Source organism: Parasteatoda tepidariorum, chromosome X2 (genome assembly GCF_043381705.1).
Source record: "Parasteatoda tepidariorum isolate YZ-2023 chromosome X2, CAS_Ptep_4.0, whole genome shotgun sequence".
NCBI lineage: Eukaryota > Metazoa > Arthropoda > Arachnida > Araneae > Theridiidae > Parasteatoda > Parasteatoda tepidariorum.
The window spans coordinates 1,937,370-1,957,350 of record NC_092215.1 but is presented as its reverse complement, the minus strand read 5'-3'; the positions used below and the strand labels follow the sequence as shown (position 1 = coordinate 1,957,350).

At 27.7% G+C, this 19,981-nt stretch overlaps 1 protein-coding gene across 1 annotated transcript; it reads left to right on the top strand.

Annotated features, from left to right (window-relative positions):
• The first annotated feature begins 2,493 nt into the window (after window positions 1-2,493).
• On the top strand, window positions 2,494-14,119 carry LOC107447504 (homeobox protein Hox-B5b). The gene is made up of 2 exons (XM_016062430.3): window positions 2,494-3,255; window positions 12,697-14,119. Exons 1-2 carry the CDS (start codon window positions 2,694-2,696, stop codon window positions 13,071-13,073), a joined length of 939 nt encoding a protein of 312 aa, XP_015917916.1. The 5' UTR covers window positions 2,494-2,693; the 3' UTR covers window positions 13,074-14,119.
• Window positions 14,120-19,981: the final 5,862 nt, after the last annotated feature.

Sequence of the window (19,981 nt, the reverse complement as noted above, 5' to 3'; positions counted from 1 at the left end):
GTTAGGGATCAATGTTGTTAAAAAAGAACATTTTTAAAATTCTACAAAAAATGAAATTCCACTTTTTCTCTTTGTCTGTGTGCTATAAACATGTGTGCTATAATCATAAACACTCGTAAGAAATTTTAGACAGTAATTTTAAAAACAACGTAAGATATTGTGCTTAAGGTGGTGTGAAATGTGAAAAATCTGATTTTGAGATAAAGACATTGAAAGACTTTAAATCATTAGTCTATTCCCTGTAATAACTTTACGCAAAAACTTTTTTAACTTTGTAAATAGTTCGAGAACAAACAAAAGTAAAGCATTTTTGGAAAGCTAAGAGTACAGGAAATCTAAATTTGTAATCATGTCAAATTCGAAAATTTTTCCCGAAATTCATGTTTGCGCACAAGTCAGTCACCTTAAAAATCTAGTAAATAAAATTTTGAAATTATAATTTTTATCAATAGATTTTGATGATAAACACGTCAAATCTCTATTCAATGAAAAAAATATATTTAACACACCAAGTTCCTCATTTCTGAAATGTCATTTTTTTTCTTCAAAATAAGTGAGTAAAAAAATTAAAAAGTGCTATTAGCATAAAACTTTTTATGTTTGTATCTGCCAGAATATTTCATTTACTCTTAGTAAATAACCCGAAGGCAGTGAAATTTTGATTTGATAGTGGGAAATATTAATAAGAAATATTTAACTTCTTTACAACAAAACTGATACCAGTTTTTATTTTTTTTTCAAGTGCTTCCTTAATAAATGATATACGATTATTTTTTCATTGTATTTATTTAATGAAGAAACGAGTTACCACTGCAATATATTAATGATACAAATGTTTCATTGGACATCATTAGAACGCGATTTGAAATAAAATAAATGTGGTGGCTGACACTAGAAAGTATCCACTTAGTTTAAATGCAAGTGTTCTACAATTTTTCACATCAACATTATCATACCTTAGTAATTCATTCTTTAATCAATCACGTTTTTTATTTCCAATGCCCTGCTGTGTTAACATTTCGTTAATTCAGGCATTTACAGGCAGATTTGTTGGCCACTTTTTCAGGGGCCAACGTTGGCCACTTTTTTATTAGGTGGGTCTAACGTTGCTCCCGCAGTAATGACTGAAAGCACAGAGAAAATGAAAGAACACCCATGCCTTGTCCGGGATTTGAACCCAGAACCTTTTTAATGCAAGGCCAGTTCCCAGACATCTACACAGTCCGGTCCGCTTAATCAATCAAGTATATTGCACATATTATTCTAACACTATCATTGGGTAAATTTAAAATTTTAATCCCAATGTTTTAAAAAAAAAAAAAAAAAATATTAGCTAAAGCTTTTTTATTGATTTTTAAGTAAAGTTCATTTTTTAACCTCAATGAAATTCAGTTTTTTATGAATATCAAATAAAGTAAGCCATAATAAAAAAAAGCAATATTTTGGCTTGAATTAGTCATAAAGAGAAAATTATTGAAAAATGATTTAATTTTTAAAAATAGAATTTTGCACTTTATATTTTTAAAATACATAAAATATGCCTGTTTTTTTTTTTTTTATTCGAATAAATACCCTGTGTATTATAAATAAAAATGAATTTGTACATTTACCGAAATTTCAATTTTTAACCTGTTATGGATAATTTTCTTATCTATGAAGAAAAGGGGGAAATTTATATATTTTAATTAAGAAAAAAGGGCTTGAAAAAAATTATGAAAAAATCATATTACATACATTACCTATATAAAATCAACAATCGTCTGATTTATCCAATTTCGAGATTTTAATAATCTTTATTAATTTTGTCATCAAAGTAAAATAAAATAATATTTAAGATTTAAAATTTGGTACTGGTGAGAAAAAAGTTTTTTGTTTCTCAATTTTAATTTTTTTTATTTGAAAATTCTGTTAATCGAAATGAAATGTTGAGTAAATTAAGCTATGATTGTGCTCTAAAACTACATTTTATTTAAATAGTTCGTAACTAAAATAAATAAATTATCAAATTCCGAACAAGCGAACAATGATTGTACTTCCAATTCATACTCTTCATGAAATAATAAAGCACATTTAAAAAAAAAAGGAAAAAAAAAAGGAAAGAAAGAAAAGAAAAGAAGGAAAAAAAGACGTCTGTACTTGTGACTAAATTACATATAGTTGCAGTAGTTAAAATCTCATTATAAGGCAATCTGAACAAGTTCTGTGAATAAAAAAAATAAAACGAAATCTTAGAAAGAAAAGAAACGTCTAATTTTGTGTGGATAAAACGTCAAAAAGAAAGGTCTTTGAAGACCACCCACGGTGAAGAGGGACTAAGAGATTTAAAAACAAAATGAAGCGGTCATGTGAAACCCTTTCAACACCTAAAGCGCATGAATCAGCGGTGAGGTGAAACGAGGAGGAGGAAGATACTCGGGGGAGGCATGTTTGGAGCATTGTCCCCCCACCCCTTCTCAAAAGAAAAGGGATTGGGGAAAATCGCAGCTTTTTCCTACAGATTCTGTCACTAGTAAACGAGCGTGGTCTTCTCTGAGTGACACGCCGGCTCAACGCCTTTTGATTGGTCAGTAGACGTCACGTGGTGTTGTTTTCACTGAATATGATTATACGAGGAGGGGGGGAGTAGGCGAGGAAGAAACGTGCCAGATCGAGAGACGAATCACAAATCATCCTCACCGGCCGAACTCGACAATATGACTTCTTTCAGCAATAACTCACCGACGAACAATTTCAACAACGGCGTGGATACGGCACAAAATTTTTGTGCCGCAATGAAATACGAGAACTTTGATGCTTATGCTTCCTATACACCTCAGTACCAGAGGTACCAGCAATACACAGTACCAAGATTTGAAATGCCATGCAATTTAACACCCCCACAACCGGACAAAACACCCCCGTATGACTTGTCGAGCTATTGTGCAACACCAAGATACGGAAACTTATCAAATTTAACAGTTTCTCATAATCCTTATGACATTGGAGAATGCAATCAAACGTTTTACGGACAACAGAATCCAGGTACTATACAGTACAGATCGACATTAATGAATACGGTTGTTGAAACGGGTGATTGTAAAATGATTTCACCATCCTATACCCCACCGAACTCAGTCCAATTTGATGTTCCATCTTCTGTAGTTACACCAGTGTCAGAAAACAACAGACCTGGGGTAAGTACATCCCCAGAAGTTGAACAAAAGCAACAAACTAATACTACAAAAAACGTTTTTCCATGGATGAAAACCCACTCAGGTAAGTTAAATAAGTTTCATTTATTTTCTTTTAGTAAATATTCGCGGATTAACAATGCCAAAGTAAGTGCATTGTGCATATCTTTCATAAAGGCATAGTCATTCATGCATAACCTCACGTGCCGTTTGTACAAATGTTTCTTTCTTTCTCTGTTAGTTTTTATTCTTTTTTTCTTTACAGAGAGGAAATTCTGTAGTCAATAGATGTAATTTATTTTTTATAATATATAACATCGTGTAAATAAATTGCAACCGATGAATTTAAAAGAAGGTATTTTGGAGAGATTATTTTGCAAAGCAATTTCACGCCATATTACCTGTGCTTAAATTCGATTTTTTTTTTTTAAATTTTAAACTTGTAGTAATTTTATTGACAGGACCTTGGATGTGACAGAATTGTATAGTTAAATACTGTTGCTATTCCCTTGTAATTAAAAATTTTAACTTATATTACTGATAATAAACTAACTAACTTTTTAGGATGGAATTTATGAAATTATACTACTCATAATAAACTAGATAACTTTTTAGGAAGGAATTTATGAAATTATATTACTGATAATAAACTAAATAACTTTTTACGAAGGAATTATGCTTTGTTAAAATTGGTTCATCTAGTCTTTATTATTCCTATAAAATGCATGATTTAGTTTTAAAAAAAAATTATTTAAGATCTAACGCACAATCATTCTATGGAGTGCACTTTAATTCTAATATGATTACGCTCTTGTAACTTAAAAGAAGGTTTAAAATCTAATTAAATATTACCGTATTATAAAACAATTAAACACAAAACTTCTTCCTTGCTTATAGATAGACAAATATAGTTGCTTTCTAAATTATCTGAAATTAAATATTCTAGTCCTCCTTGTGATACGAGCCATAATAAACAAAATTCAACTTCTTTGGAAGAAAAAATGCTTTTTACCAATCTTAGTTTTACATTATTACCAGAACTTACACTCCATAATTGTGATCTGTTTTAACATTACTAAAATAAAAATTGCTATGACAAAATCCTTATAGCTAAAGATTTCATAAGTCCAGGTTTTTATTAACTAAATTTTCTAAAATTTTTGTCTAAAATGATGACATGTGCACATACAAACACCATTGTAGAAAAAAATAGAAAAAGAATTTTATCGAATATAATTCCAGTTGTGTTTTAATTTATCTTCTACGGTTCATGTTTAAGATAGAAATGTATATTCATAAACTGAAACTTTTTATTAATTAGAAATTAGTCTATCTAAATTTCATTTTATAATTTTACTTTTCAATATTTTTTTTTAAATGATTTGTGAAAGGTGTTAACATCATTGGATTTTTTATGTTTAAATCTTCATTAATGCAGTTAACTAGTTTTTTTCAAATCGAAATTTATGAATGAAAAATTTCAATATTAATAAAAACAATTTCAGGAGAATTAATACCATAAAGAATGTAGATAAATTTAACGTTGCAAAAAATATAAATAAATAGATTTGAACAAATTTGATAGTATTGTCGTGAAAAGACGAAAGAAGGACGTAAAGTTATATTTCTATCAGAGTAATTATATGTTAAGATGCACTGTCAGCAGTTTGCTTCAATTTAAATCTTTCCGAAATTTGCACGTGGTTTAAGTCTAGCACTACTTCTAGCCCTCTTTTTATGTGGGAAAGAAAGCAAGCATCGCTTTTGTTGGGTTTTAATCTCCACGTGCTTTTCAACTGGGTGTATTTCCGGTACGAAATTCAGAGATCAAAAAACTCAGAAGTTCCATGCTATACATTCTTTTTTTCTCTTGCATAATAGTAAGATTCATCAATGATGTGATTTAAGTTGTCTTTAATTCAATTATTTTGGTTGCTATTTCAGATTCTAAGTACGATTAGATTAAGTAGTTTACAATTCAATTTTTTTGGTTCCTATAATGATAGATTTATATTGATGTGTTTTAAGTTGTATGTTATCTTGTTATTTTGATTACTATTTGGATGTGTGAAACAAATTATTTTTAATGATGTTAGTTAAAAAATGGTTTGTTTTGTTTCATATTTCGGTGTATTTATTTTGGGTATGTTTTTAGAACTTTAATAGAAGAAATTATAATCAGTAAAACATTAATGAATAAAAGGTACCAAAATAAATTGCGAAATGCTTAGTACATTATTTTTTTTTTATCCTATGTTAGATGCGTGAAGTTTTCTAGAGTTACAGATAGTTTATTTTAAATTGGAATTATCCGTAACTTTTAATGTTTGGCTTTGGAACTAATAAAAAAAATTTCCTTTTTTTTAACAATTTTTTCTTCTTTTACTCTTGGCTTAACATTGAATGAATGGTTTAGATTCCATCTCTTGATTTACAGAAAATTTGAACTAATTTTACCGATGAAGAAAAATGCTGAGAAATTAAAATAATATTTAGTTTTTTTAAAATAGTTCCTTACATTAATATATTACTCCTTATAATATTTTATTGATATGTTAAAAATTTATATTAATACTAAAAAACAATTTTTCATAAATTTTTAATTTAAAAAAAAATTACAATAATTTATTTATTTTTCAAAATTTGAAATGTATGAACTTAAGTTGTTTTTATATTAACTAAAAATTAAAGTTAATTCTTATTGTTAAAAGATATAAGATGGTGTCAAAACGAAGCAATTCTCAATATTTAAATTAAATACAAAAAAGTTAAGGCAAGTTTTTGATCATAGACATTTTTTATGTTGATTCATAATTTAATTTTAATTTTTAACACTACACAACTAATATTTTCCTTTTCGCTTTGATAATTAATAAAATATTCGATAAATATACTTTTTTAATTTTATTGACTATGAACTTCTTATTAATTCTGTTTCGTTAATTGGAGACCTAATTGTAAAACAATTTCAAGTGAGGACATTTTTATGAACCATTAAATATTAAAAAAGTTGGTTTAAGGGGAAGAAATGAAGCATAAAGCAACCGTGAATGCCACTAAATATTTGCAGAGTTCAGAATTGAAATTATCATTCCTTTTTAAAGATTGGTGAATAAAAAAATCAATTGCATTTAATCCACAGTCTCTTTTATTTCCTCCACTTTTTTTTTTTTNTTTTTTTTTTTTTTTTTGGAAGCTTGTCATTACTTTGCAATAAGGTCTTCAGTTCTTCTTATTTGGCCAAAAATCTAGACATTTAAAGAAAAAAAAGGTAAGCTGTATGAATAATTTTTTTCTCACAATTTGCTTCTTTTCTGAAATAATACAAAGTTTTTTTTTTTTTTTTTTTTTAACAATTCGCTTTAGTCAAAGGATACATGGTGGTTTTGAAATGGTAAATGATTGAAAAAGTATTTGTAATTTTGTTTGTTGCATTTGTACTTAGCTCTTTTGAGTCAAATACAAATAATTTTTTTTTTGATGTTATGCCAATCTTGATTTTTTTTAGTTTTTTTTTTTTTTTTTTTTTTTTTTTTTTTTTTTTTTTGAGATATTCTAACTTTTATAAATACTCGAAATCAAAAGTTTAATTGAGGAGAAACTTGCTGATACTTAGTTTCTTTTACTTGTACCAGTTGCTGAAATTTTGTATGCCCAATTTTTTTTTTTCGTATTTATTTTCCTAAAGTTTAATTGCAGCTGGGATTATTTAGTCAGATATTTAGTTTTCAGTTAGTTTGCACTATTGTTCTATCTTTAGTATGAAAATTTTGTTCGTAGGCAGGTTTTATAGCTGAAAAATGTCACAAAATTCAAGAGTCATTTTCGTACACTTAGAGCAGATTCAATCTTATTATTCCATGCAGTACTTATAATTCTGAAATCTTGATAATTGGATATTTTGTTACAATTTCAAATACCGGAAAAGCTTTATTTTTTTAAAATATGAGCTGTTAGGCGATTGATAGTGTAATTGATAAACACTAAAATGTTTAAAAGTATGTATTCGATTTGTTATAAGTACAATAATTTAATTGTTAAAATCACAATGCGTGAAGAAATACATTTGCAATAATAATATTCATTTTCTCAAAAATGTATATTATTCTCTGACAGTTGTGTCGCATTTTATAATTATATTTAAATAATACAATAACAATAATTAGTCATTTGTTTAAATCGCAAGGATTTAAGTTTCAATCTTAAAAGATTTATAATAAATAAAATTTCTTCCTGTTTGAAAAATTTTTTAAGACACATAAAACTATTAGTATAAATTGGTATTGTGGTAAAACAATATTTCTATTGAACAAAATTCCAGAAATTTTAGTCTACTTGCATTTTTTAATTAGCCAAATGTTTTTTTTTGGTGGGGGGGGGAGGGGTTACTTCTTCATGATTAGTTTCGTGATAAAGTACCCTAGCTTTCATTTATATTATTATATTTTTTTCCTTTTGTTTGTCCGTCAAACTTAGTTTATAACACCTTTTCATTTTGTTAACTTGAATATTTAATGTTAATTAAGATCACCAATGAATCATAAAAGGTATTTAAAGCCCAAATCGAATTATTATTTGAGAAATTATGTTTGAAGAGTTTTTATTGTTCTTGCACTTTAATGCTATAAGTTAATGCTAACATTATACTTTTTTGTTAAAGTAGTATTTTAAATAAAAGATGTAACATTAAAGAAAAGAACACTACTTAATTATCAAAACGTATTTCATACTTCCCAATTCTGGTCAATGTTTTTCTCAATTTGTTTTTGATTTCATCAAGATATTTTTTTATTTAAAGATGGCAGCCAGAAACGTTTGATAAAAGCTAAATTTTGATTCGATTTAGAAATTTTAATTTACCCATTCAAATGTGATTGCTTTATAGATAGAAAAAAAAGCTTTTTTATTTCTTCTGTTTATTTGAAGTGAAAACAGAAGCTATCTCCTGCTTTTCATAAATAAACAAAAGAATAAAAAAGGAGCTTCACGAACTAATCAACCTCTAAATAGTAGTTCTTTTGCAAACGAGAACGAAAAGTGTAATAAAAGAAAAGCATTGCCATATTTGTTATGACAAACATCTATAGCGACAATGGTGTGAAAGGGTTTAAGTCATCTAGTTTAAAGTTTTCCTAATTCTTGAAAGTAAGAACATATATTTTTCAAAAAAATAAATTTTGAGAAGCTTATAGACATCTAAATATTTTCTCTTCTATTCATGCCGATTGTGTATTCAAATCTTACAAGGAAACTTGGTGACTAAATTAACAATTTTTCATATAAATTAATCTTCAAGAAATGAATTTATCATTTTTACTTAAGAATATGATTATGCTTGTCAGTGTTTAATTAAAACTGAGAACGAGGTTAATTCTCTTAATAGATTTCTGAAATGCGTAAACGCTTATTAAGAGAGATATTTACTGACAAAATGAGTGAATGCTTTAACAAGTCGATGCGTTCTTTATAAGTATATTATTAATTTTAAAAAAATAGTCATTTCATTCATAAAAGCTTAGTGTTCGGTACATTATGAACTGCGTCATGAGTGAGAGATATCCACAATTTTAATGATATGAATATGTATTATGCAATATGCATTTGTTTTCGTTTTTCAATAAAAAATTAATTAAATAAATAAATAAATAATAATAATAAAAAGTTCCTCTAAAAGTGTCAAAAAAAGTACTTCATTTGATTTTTTTTTACTTAAATATAATTTCTCTTTACTCAATTATATGATTATAAGAAGTTTTGAACATTTTCTATGAAGAAATATTATAAGATTATTACATTCTTTTCGATCTATCAGTTGTTAATGGGGTTTGAATCCGATTAAAAATAACAATAATGTTCTTATAATACTGAGTGTTATCTTATATAACATAATATAATTATAATATTAAATTTTGCGAAATTAAAAAAAAATTATAGGATAAACGCATATGAGAAATTTCCTTTTTAATGAAAAAAAAACTCTATAAATATTATTTTTACTTTAATTATCAGTTTCTCCATATTTAATCAGTATTAATCTGTCAGTGGCTCCAAATACCAAAAGCTATTCCTTAGAAACAGTGAATATTTTAAATTAACCAAATGGAGTACTCTGGCCTTAAATTAATTCATAGAAAATGCTGGGCAGTTTTTCTTCGAAGTAAAAAATTCTATTGGAGATTAGTATTAATATCCGATAGGAAATTTTATTATTTATTCAATTATTTTTTTCTGAAAGTAAGAAATTCTGTTCCATATAATTCTTGATTTTGGAGGTCCGAGCTCATTCGAGCCAGAAAAATATTTTTCCAAGCCCGAGGTGTATGGGATTACTTAGAATCCTAGATATACGTCTCAAAACGTCCAAATTTTGCGGTCTTGCCAGCCGGTCTTTGATGTCTAAACAAAGAAGTTAGTAAATTAAAAACTTTTTTATCACTAAAAAAACATTAAGGGAAAAAGCGAAGAGAAAAACTAAGCCAATTGAAGACTAAAACAAAAATTGAAAAGAAAATCAAAATTTCAAGCTAAAGCACTAACTGTCATAAGTCATTTGACAATTAGTTCTAGTCTCACAGAGCAAAAGCGCCTACAGAAGTAGCAGATCGCTGCAATTTTTTATACCTTACAAATTTGACATTTTTATACTTAATAACTCAACCAAACGTTTGTTTAAAAGTAGTAAAAAAGTTTATGAAAGTTTTATAATGAGCCGAAACTTTTTTTCAGTGAACGAGTCTCTCCAGTATCCGAATGCAATATATAACTACTGCTTGATTTTTTTAGATTAAATAGAAAAGGAACGATGCATCCGGAATAAGCTTTTGCTAGTTGTTATTGAACTATTTATCATAAAATACTAAGATTTCTCAAGATTTTTGCAAATAACCTCTCTTTTTCGGTTTGAAATTTCACTTAATGCCTTTTAATGTAGTGCTAGCAAGAGAACATCTAAACACTTTTGTAGCCTTTCGCAGTCTCAAATTACATTAAAACATGGAGAAAAAGGGTTAAAATTACAAGAATATGGTAACATTGACAGTAAATTCTATCGAAGAATTTTGGTAATGATTTTGATAAAATGTGAAATGAAATATGGTTTCGTAATATGAGATAAAATTTTGTAAATGTGGTAAAATTTGATAATTTTATCATAATACCTGGGAGAATGTACATGAAAACTTTTATTCGCTTAAATTTAAGTTTCAGTTTTGTATTTTTTACTAATTGTGGCTCCATAATTTTTAAAACCAGAATTTCCGGTTAATCGTTAGCACGTGAGGGGAAAAATTACCAAATGAATGGTTTAAATACCTTATAATTTGGATTCATGAATCAGAATTAACTCTTTTTTTAATAGTAATGTCATTGCCATATAGGACGGTAATTTTACCAGACTTTAATCCGTGGTAGTTTCATCTTTTCAATATAATTTGGCAGCTTATGTTTAATAATTTTACATTGAATCAATTCTGAAAATTCAAATCTTTAGCTATTTACCTGATTTTAAAAGTATTACCTGATAAATGCAAACAAATACCTATTGCAAAAAAAAAATATATATAAATCTAATTCCAAAATTGTTTTTCAAATCCCATTATTTGGTAAACCCCATTATTTGATAAACTCGATCTTCCTATACCTTTTTTTCATACTAATTGTCACTAATTTGATACAATTAAGAGACCAACCGGCCTGTGTAGGGTCAGGGAACTGGCCTTGCATCAGAAATGTTCTGGGTTCGAATCCCGGGCAAGGCATGGATGCTCTTTCATTCTCTGTATTATCTGTCCTTACTGTGAAGGCAACGTTGTCTCACCTAATATGGTAAGAAACAAATCCACCTTTCAGGTACCTGTATGAGGAAATGTCATTCTCCAGGTGGGCATTGGAAAAAAAATGATACAATTAAGAGTAATAATAAATATTTTAAGAACAAAACAGAGCAAACAAAGGACACGTTATAAATGAAAAGTTTTCTTCATCGGTTACTAAAGTTCGATAAGGTAAATTTTGTTATTTTCCATTTTTATCTTTAAATTGAGCTTTCGAAAATACAAAATAATCAGTGAGAAATATCGATCTTTTTCTTCGCGTTAAAATCAAGATACACGAGTTCCACACAAGTTGGAAGATAGATTGATTAAGTAAACTAATCAAGTTCATTCAGGTTCCTTGTTTAGTGGGGTCCACTATGCAGGTAAGAGCTTGATAGGAAAATCTATGGGCTTCTTTTTTCCTTTGTTTGTTCGTGTCAACCGTGTTTTTCTTTAATTTTCAAGTTTAAAGATGTCTCTGGCCCTGAGTACAGTGTAATGAGATTATGTCCTTGTTAAACTGCGAGGAAGAGAATTGGAATTTATTGTTCCAATAATTCCAGTTAATCTTAGAGGGTGTGGTGCTTTAATTAATTTAATTAATGCGATATTTTGACTAAAGGCTATTGTTTCATTCTTGAAACTTGTATTTTTGAAATTGAATTTTAAAAACACGTCATTTTCAACTTTATATAATTAAATAAATAGTCATAAGAAACTGAAACGGAAAGATATTACCTGATTAAAAAACTTCATTCACTTCAAAAATATATAAGTAGGAAATAACAGTCGACATATTTTAAGCGCTCAAAAGTAAGGGCCCATTTTCAAGACATGCCAGACGTGAATGAGAAGAAACAATAGTGATTAGAAATAAAATTTTTAAACCATGTTAATGACATTATTTCCTCACTATCTATCAACAACATGTAGAAATACATTTTACCTTGATTTGCTCTCTTGGCCACTGTGGTTTTTCTTGTTCCATTTTTCATCTTTTTTCTTTTTTTACTCTCTCGGCTACTGTAGTTTCTCTAGTTTTATTCCTCCCCTTTATTTTTCCAATTTTTTATTGGCAACTTTACGTTTTTATTTCAAATTACTCTTCTCATTTACGCCTGCCAAGTTTTAAAATGTTCGCCTTTTTTTTTTCTTTTTTTTTTTTTGAGAGCTTTTAACGCGTTATGTCCTATTTGCGAATGGGAAAAAAGCACTTTTTTTTAGGAGAATATATTATTCTTTTAATTACAATGCATTGTAAAAAAGACAAGTTTTAAAAAAACATCATACTTTTTAAATCTAAGTAAAACAATATGCTTTCCCATTCACTATTTTCAACGTGCATTTATTGCAGTTGTTCTTAGTATTCATTTCAACTAAAATCATAATTTGGCTTATTTCATTCATTTTCAGCTTATGTAAATAAACCAAAAGAGACAAGATTCATCTCCAGGATTGCGAATTCAATTGTTGGACATAATTTGATAGAATGATTATCATTCCTCTTATTAAATATTCTTAAAGTAAAGTTTTATTTTATTTGTTAATGCGCTCAAAGTTATCTTTATATACTTTGCTTATAATCGAAAAAGGGTTCATCATTTAGGGTTCCGTAAAAACCACTGGAATAGAATGCAAATGATTCTAATAACTTATGATATATTTTGGAGTTTTAAAATTTTTACCTCTATAATATGTTTCTATATTTGCAGATACAAATCCAGGACCAAAAAGAAGTCGCCAAACCTACACCAGATATCAAACTTTAGAATTGGAAAAAGAATTCCATCTTACTCGATACCTCACAAGAAAACGTCGTGTTGAAATAGCTCATACACTTGGTCTTACAGAAAGGCAAATTAAGATATGGTTTCAGAATCGCAGAATGAAAGCTAAGAAGGAAAATAAATTTCCAAATCCAGTTCCTTCCACAAGTCCATTGAGCAATCCAAATTGCGATCCTGATCTTCCTGAAATTTTACAAAATAAACAAACTCTTATGCATATTTCTGGTTTTACACTTAGTCACGAGAGCAGCAAAGATGGGATGTTTTTTCTTCCACAACAACGAGAAACTATACTAACCTAAGTTTGTTAAGCAATATTCGTGATAATCTTTATACATTATATTCGAGAGCAGTATTTTTATATGCACTTTCTTTTGAGTTGCACTATGAATTAGTGTAATTGGTAATTATCTGCAATGAATTGTCAGAAGGTAATTATCACCAATGATTTGTTAAATGGTAATTATCTGTAATGAATTGTCAGATTGCAACTATCATGAATTGTCTTATGATAATTATCAGGAATGGGTTGTGAGACAGTAAATATCATCGAAACGGGTACTGAATTTTTAAAGAAGAGCAAACAATCAAATAGTAATCCTTATATGCACAAAAATGTGATTTTAAAGACAAGTTTATAAAATGATTACTTCATTTTTTTTTAAACAGTAAATTTAAAGTTTATTTTTTTATGGTTTTAACATATATGGTTTTTAACAAATATTTTATTCTTTTTCACTAAAAGTATTAAAAAGTTTCATTTTGTAGTTCTATACCAAACTACATGAAAGAGAGAAATGGTGAAAAATACAGATTCTTTCAAAAAATATTGATGGACAGTGTTTAAATACTAAAGTTAAAATGAAATTAATGAGTGTATTCACTATTATACTATGAGTTTTAGTCACTGGCATTTTTATTTAAAATGTATACATTTATGTATACAAGTGCTAATTTGTATACATTTATCATCATACACAGCTGAAAACTTACATGCATAAACATCGTTGCACTGATTTTTCATTTTAATCAGCTTGCTTTTGATTATTATTATTTTTCTTACAATTATATTTTTCTTTACAAAATATTTAAGGGATTATGGATTAAAAATGAGGAAGATCACGGCAATATCATCACGCATTTAATGGTTAAAAACTATGATGAGTCAAACAAGTACTATATGTACTTCTTATCATTATAATAAGTAAAATAAATATTATTGGAATGACTTATAATTTTATCTTATTGTGCTTTTTACGATTTGTTTTATAATTATAAAAATACTTATCTGTATATGCATTATTTTATTCTCTAAGGAAGTTAAATATTACTAAAGTGGCGAATAATGGAAAATTAAACAGAAAAAAAAACTGTATGCTATATATAATTGATAAGGTCCACCATATCCAATATCATTGGTTTATTTTAAAAGGACAAAATATTTGCATTTTTGAACTTTATCAATGCCTTATTGATTGCAGCTTCAAAAAAAAAAATCTTTTAAAAATCTATTTTTAAGCCAGGTGGTTCGATTATAAAGATTAAAAAATGATTAATCTCGTTTAGGTGTCAAATTTTATTTTTGAAGTTCCTAACCCTTTTACTAGCTGACATTCCAGTACTAGGGTACTACTGACTGCTGTCATTAAACGTAACGTCCGTAAAACTTTTTCTCCACCCCTTTTGGTCCAAAACCTTCAATTTACCCTTTGGAACCTGGTGCTGAAGTGTAACTACGTAAAGGGACTACCATATTTCCATCAAAAAAGGGTTTGAAGAACACCCATATCGGTATCCCATCTCAGTTGGCGTCTCACGAAAAGTGACGTACAAAAACCATTAGTCTTTTCCAGATTTCACCCTTTTATAGGGAGACTATTCTTCTTCTGTTGTTTCATGGTTTGACACACAATCTTTACCTTTTTTGCCTGAGTTCTCACCTGCTTTTTGAAAAGGACAACCATTTAGGCTTTATAGAAGTGGTTTTTGTGCGAATCTTTACTAGTCCACACAAAAGTTTTGTGACTTCCCTGTTTTTCAACAGAAAAACCCTTTCTAGATCTGTCCTCCTTTTGTTCAGTAACCAAATTTTCCTTTGGCAAAGGGTGGTTATTCATACAAACAAAACTGCCGAAAGGAGTTGTTGATTTGGAAAATGAGTCCTTTTGCTTGTGGCAAATCTGCGGTAGCCTATTGTTATCCTATTCGGATCGAAATAACCAAACAGCTGTTAATATTAAAAAAATAATTATGATGTTTAATAGGTGCTTTTTTTAATCATTATTTAAAGACGTTTTCAAAATCTATCAAATGAAATCTATTGAGAAAATTCAATTAAAATTATTTATTGTTACTTATTTAAAAATAACTCGAGTACAGAATGGTTTAGTAACACAAATTTCAAATAAGCTGAAAACAATTATAGTTTAAAATGTATATTTTTTTTACTCAAATTTCAACGAAATTTCTCCATTAATGAAAATACAATTATATTTTAAGTTGTATAATTTCTCATTTATTTTGTAACATTAAAAGTATACTACATAAGAGTTTCTACTTATATTTTGTAAACCTTTTATTCTAAAATAAAAATTCAAAATAAATTTAATAATTGAAGTTTTCAAATTAATTTAAGTAAGGTACGGTGTTTATGCATGAGGTCATTTCCAATCCAATGTGATCTTCACACTGAGGCAATTTATAATCAAAACAAAACACGTATTAAAATTACTTCTGGCTCGATTTGCTATGTATAAATTCAGAAGAATAATTCACTGGCAGCCATTTTATCTTCGTCAAGAGCTTGAAACTGATTTATGATAACTTTTTTCACGCATTTCGTTTATCTCGTGAAAAGAGTTTGAAATTGTAATAACGTCGCACCAAAAGCGGGGGAGGGGTTAGAAAAAAAAAATCCGAACTCGACAAGAAAGAAACATCTTGACTTAAGAGCTTTGATAATAGTTTTATTATCCTGCGAAAGCATCTCTAATCATACGAGCGATTAAACATTGTGAACTGGATCTCATACATTATTCAAGAGGAAGTCTACGTAGGGGATTGCAGATTTTTTCTCTACACCCCATGCTTTTCATCTTCGCTGCATTTTTTCACAAATTTCACTTTAAACCAAGGAGTTATTTTAGATATGCATTTTTATGATCCATTTCAAAATTGCGCATATAGTTCATGTAGATAATTTTTTTTTTCCATGATGAATCAAACGTTTTAAAAGCTGGAATTCACTTTTCCTGGAGCTTATTTTCTTAATATGGTTGTATAATAAAAACTAACTTTACTTTTTGCCTGCTTAGATTTAGTAAATGTTGAAATTTTTCGTAACATGATAAAAAAAAAAGTGTTTGTTATTTGAAGTTGTAATATTGATCCAAATACGTTATGGTTAGCATATTGTATTTTCAAAAATTCCTTGAGTTGAGCTAAATGATTTAATTTAAGTACCAAAGCTAAATAACATTTATTTAAAGACGTAATTAAGTGTTTTTTAATTATTTTTTTAAATTCTATATCTTGTGATGAAGAATAATGTTTATCCACTTTTATATATATAATTTATTTTATAGTTTTTCCAAGTTTGAAAACTCTTATAGATTCTTTAAATACTAGAGTATTTGGGACTCAATTAATTTAATAAGTTAACGTTTTTAAACTTATAACGCATTTTTAAATATCAATTTCTTTTAAAAAGTTATGTTGCATTTGTAATTTTTTTTTAATTGTATAATTTTTGTATAAAGTAGAGTCTTATAAAAAAGAAAAATATTTAATATTGAATTATAATTAACTCAATTTAATTGCTTAAACAAATTTGATAAAATTACGAAGTTCAAAATGCAATTTATTGCGAAGTTATTTTATAATGTCTTCTTTCCATAACTTCCTTGTTGTTCAATATAATATTTATTGCGGTAGAATATTACATCAAGAAAAACTTCACTTATAAGTTAAGAAAAATGCTTTAATTTGTAATGTGAAATAATTCTTCAATTGAAGAAGTCCTTTATAATTTGAAAAGTGAAGTTGTTTTCAAATGTATGCGTATGATTTTATTCATATTTCCTGGGTGTTCCTATAGTGAAATATCTTTATAGGATAGTTCCTATTGTGTAGTACGTAAAAATGAGGCACTTAACAGAAAGTATTTTATTTATCATAAGAGGTACTACGTATATTTAATTTGAAATGTATCAAGAATTAATAAGTTGTTACTCAAGAATTTCTTCATTGATTCATTCTTGATAATTTCCGTATATGTAATGATAATCAAAATTGTAAAGCGGGTATTTGTAAACGGGTATGACTTATAAAAAAATACTAAATGTTGTGAATTGTATTGCTATTAACAATGAATGGATATATCCACATTATCTCGTAGTATTTTGTGCGTGTGATTCTTAGTGTTTTGCCTTTTATATGTAATTGATGAAATTTATTGCATTTTAAAAAATTCTAAGTTTAGTTCAAACCATATTTTCACAACAATGATGTTCCTATTGCTATATTTATTGTTTATTTTTTAATAATCGATTGTTAAATATTGAAGTTGATCTCTTAGAAATAATAGACCTTACTGCGGAGAATGATATTTTTTAATCAGCTAAACACATAAAGCAAAATTTGAATTGGATATAAAAGAGCTCTTAGATTGGTAGATGGATAATATTTTATTATATACTAGATTTTAAATTTTCACGAAGAATGTATGATGTAGCTGTTAGAAAGGTATGATAATATCGTAATTTAGATGATGAAGGAGGTAAATTATGCATGAATTAATCTCAATAATCATGTGAATGTATACTGAGTTAAGCTTAAACATAACAGTTAAAAATAATGAATTATTTTACTCCAAACCAGCTAAAAATAAATTAGATTATTATTTATCTTTTTTTCTTTTCTTTTTTTAAAAATATAATTTCATGCAAAGCTTTATTTTCAAAACTTCTATTGAACTCAGACGCTTTCAACTCAGTTCTAAGAAGAATATTTTCCCAATTTTAATTTTTTTAAATTAATTTTTTTAAATTAATTTCTTCTATATATATAGCTTTTAATAAATATAAAATATATAAATAATTATTCGTTAATTTTTAATGAATTATATACTTTCTTATCTATTTAATTCAAAAAGATGCTTCTAAACCACAAAATGAAAAGTACAGTTACCAATTCGTAATTCATTCATATTAGAACTAATTCAATCAAAAATACATATTAATTTACTTGAAACCACAAAGGTTTTCAAAAAGAAAAGAAAAATGTATTTTCCTAGATAAAAATTCCTGATTAAAGGACTAATATTTATTTCGAGCAAATCTCTTGAAATTTCGTTGATATTTGAAATCAAATATGTTATTGAGTAGCTTCAAAGTTAAACTTTGAACAGATATAATTCTCATTCGCATTGAAGCTATCAACTTAAATGTCGTCTCATTTATATTTATTGTGAGACAAAGATAATCAGCTTTTTTGTACGTACCATTTGTTTGTACGTACCATATGCTTGTACGTCCCATATACGTACCATAAGTAAGTTGTGTCCAAAATTCGTGATTTCTAATTAGTTTTTCCAAAGAAAGAGTGAAACTTCTTTGTTAAGAAAAAAAAGAAAATGAAATTTATATTTAGATTTGCTTTTCTCTTGAGAAGAATCTTTTCTTTTTCTTTTCTTTAATTGCGGGAATAGCTGAGAGAAGAGACTTTCAGCACTCTCAACTACAAATTTGCATACTTTTTATTATTATTTCAATCGTTCTTTTTAATTGTCTCACAATGAGAATTTTATTTGTACCCTAATCGAAATTATTGTATATATGTATAATTTTATTGCTTGTATATATTTTACTTAGTTAGTCAAGAAATTTTATTTTATTTATACTGAAAGTCTTTCTTGGATTTTATATTTATGTTTAACTAACAAAATGACGGCAATATGCATTTTGGAGCAATCGATCAAATGTTTGTAATCATATGTAATTGTGATTTTTATCTTCATTCTAAGCCAAATACGTGTAACTAAATATAGATTAAAACAAAAATTTGAATTTTAGTAGTAGAAAAATGTCAATTAATCATGTAATAAATAGATGTGTATTGAACCAAATAAAATGTGCCTCACTGTTTTTGATACTATTTTTCTAAAATTTGCATGCACTTCAAAATAAAGAAAAACTCGATAAATTTATTGAACTTACTGTTCCAGGAGTGACACAATCTTATTGGCTTAAAGTATGACCTCAAATATGCTAATTAATATGTATCAATCATGTCATAAACCATATTTTTTTATTATCGCTTATCCATCCATTCATAAATAACACTCCGTGCTGTGGACTCATCGTAAAGAAACGGTTTCCAGTACATCACAGAAGTCAAGTATTACTGGTCAGTGAGCGAGTGGGTGACCACTTTGATCAGCCTGCGTAGAGACCGAAGGTCTTTGTTAAACTGTTTCAACATAAAGTGCCGGTCGTCGAGCAACCAAAGAGAGGAGCCATTCCTTTTACAAAAGATGTGATGGCATGATCCTCCTCAGAGATGTCGAAAATAGCAAATTGTACAGCTCTAGTGCGACGTATGTACTCTTAAATATCAAAACTAATTTACTATAAAATTGCTGACATTCACTACTATGAATGCTTAATAGAGGGTGAAAGAAATATCGAGGATGTGAATACTTGAAATAATTTAATTATTAAGATTTAATATCAAGCTGATATTTATCATTAATTTAATATTTTCAATATATCCACGTGCATCGCATATTACTCTTTTTTTTCTTCAATAAAACAAGTTTTTTCATAAAGTCCTCTAAAAAGACTATATCCACTCCCGGATTTCCAAATCTTTTTTAGAAGTTGTCCAATATCACTTGTTTAAAGGATGATGCGGGGAAAAAATGGTAAAAAGAAACCCATTTGAGGTATAGCCAAAAGACGCGTTGATCAATAACCATGCCACCACGATAGTTGCCTATATATTTTAGACACTCATTTCTTACGCCCTTTTCTGTCTATATAAGCAATAACAGATCTAGCAGTTTCATATTTTATGCCTCGATGCAACATGTGTCGCTGCAAGTTACCAAGATTGTACCTCTTAGAAATAAATATTTTCGTGGGTATGACATTTATCTTTTATGTATAATGCGATTCTTATGCAACCACTTATCTTTTACTGATAAATAAAT

Excerpts from the sequence above, each read along its gene's own strand:
- LOC107447504 (XM_016062430.3), top strand. The coding sequence starts at position 2,694 with ATGACTTCTTTCAGCAATAACTCACCGACGAACAATTTCAACAACGGC. Across the intron at positions 3,256-12,696 it reads ATGGATGAAAACCCACTCAG|ATACAAATCCAGGACCAAAA; the intron begins GTAAGTTAAATA and ends CTATATTTGCAG.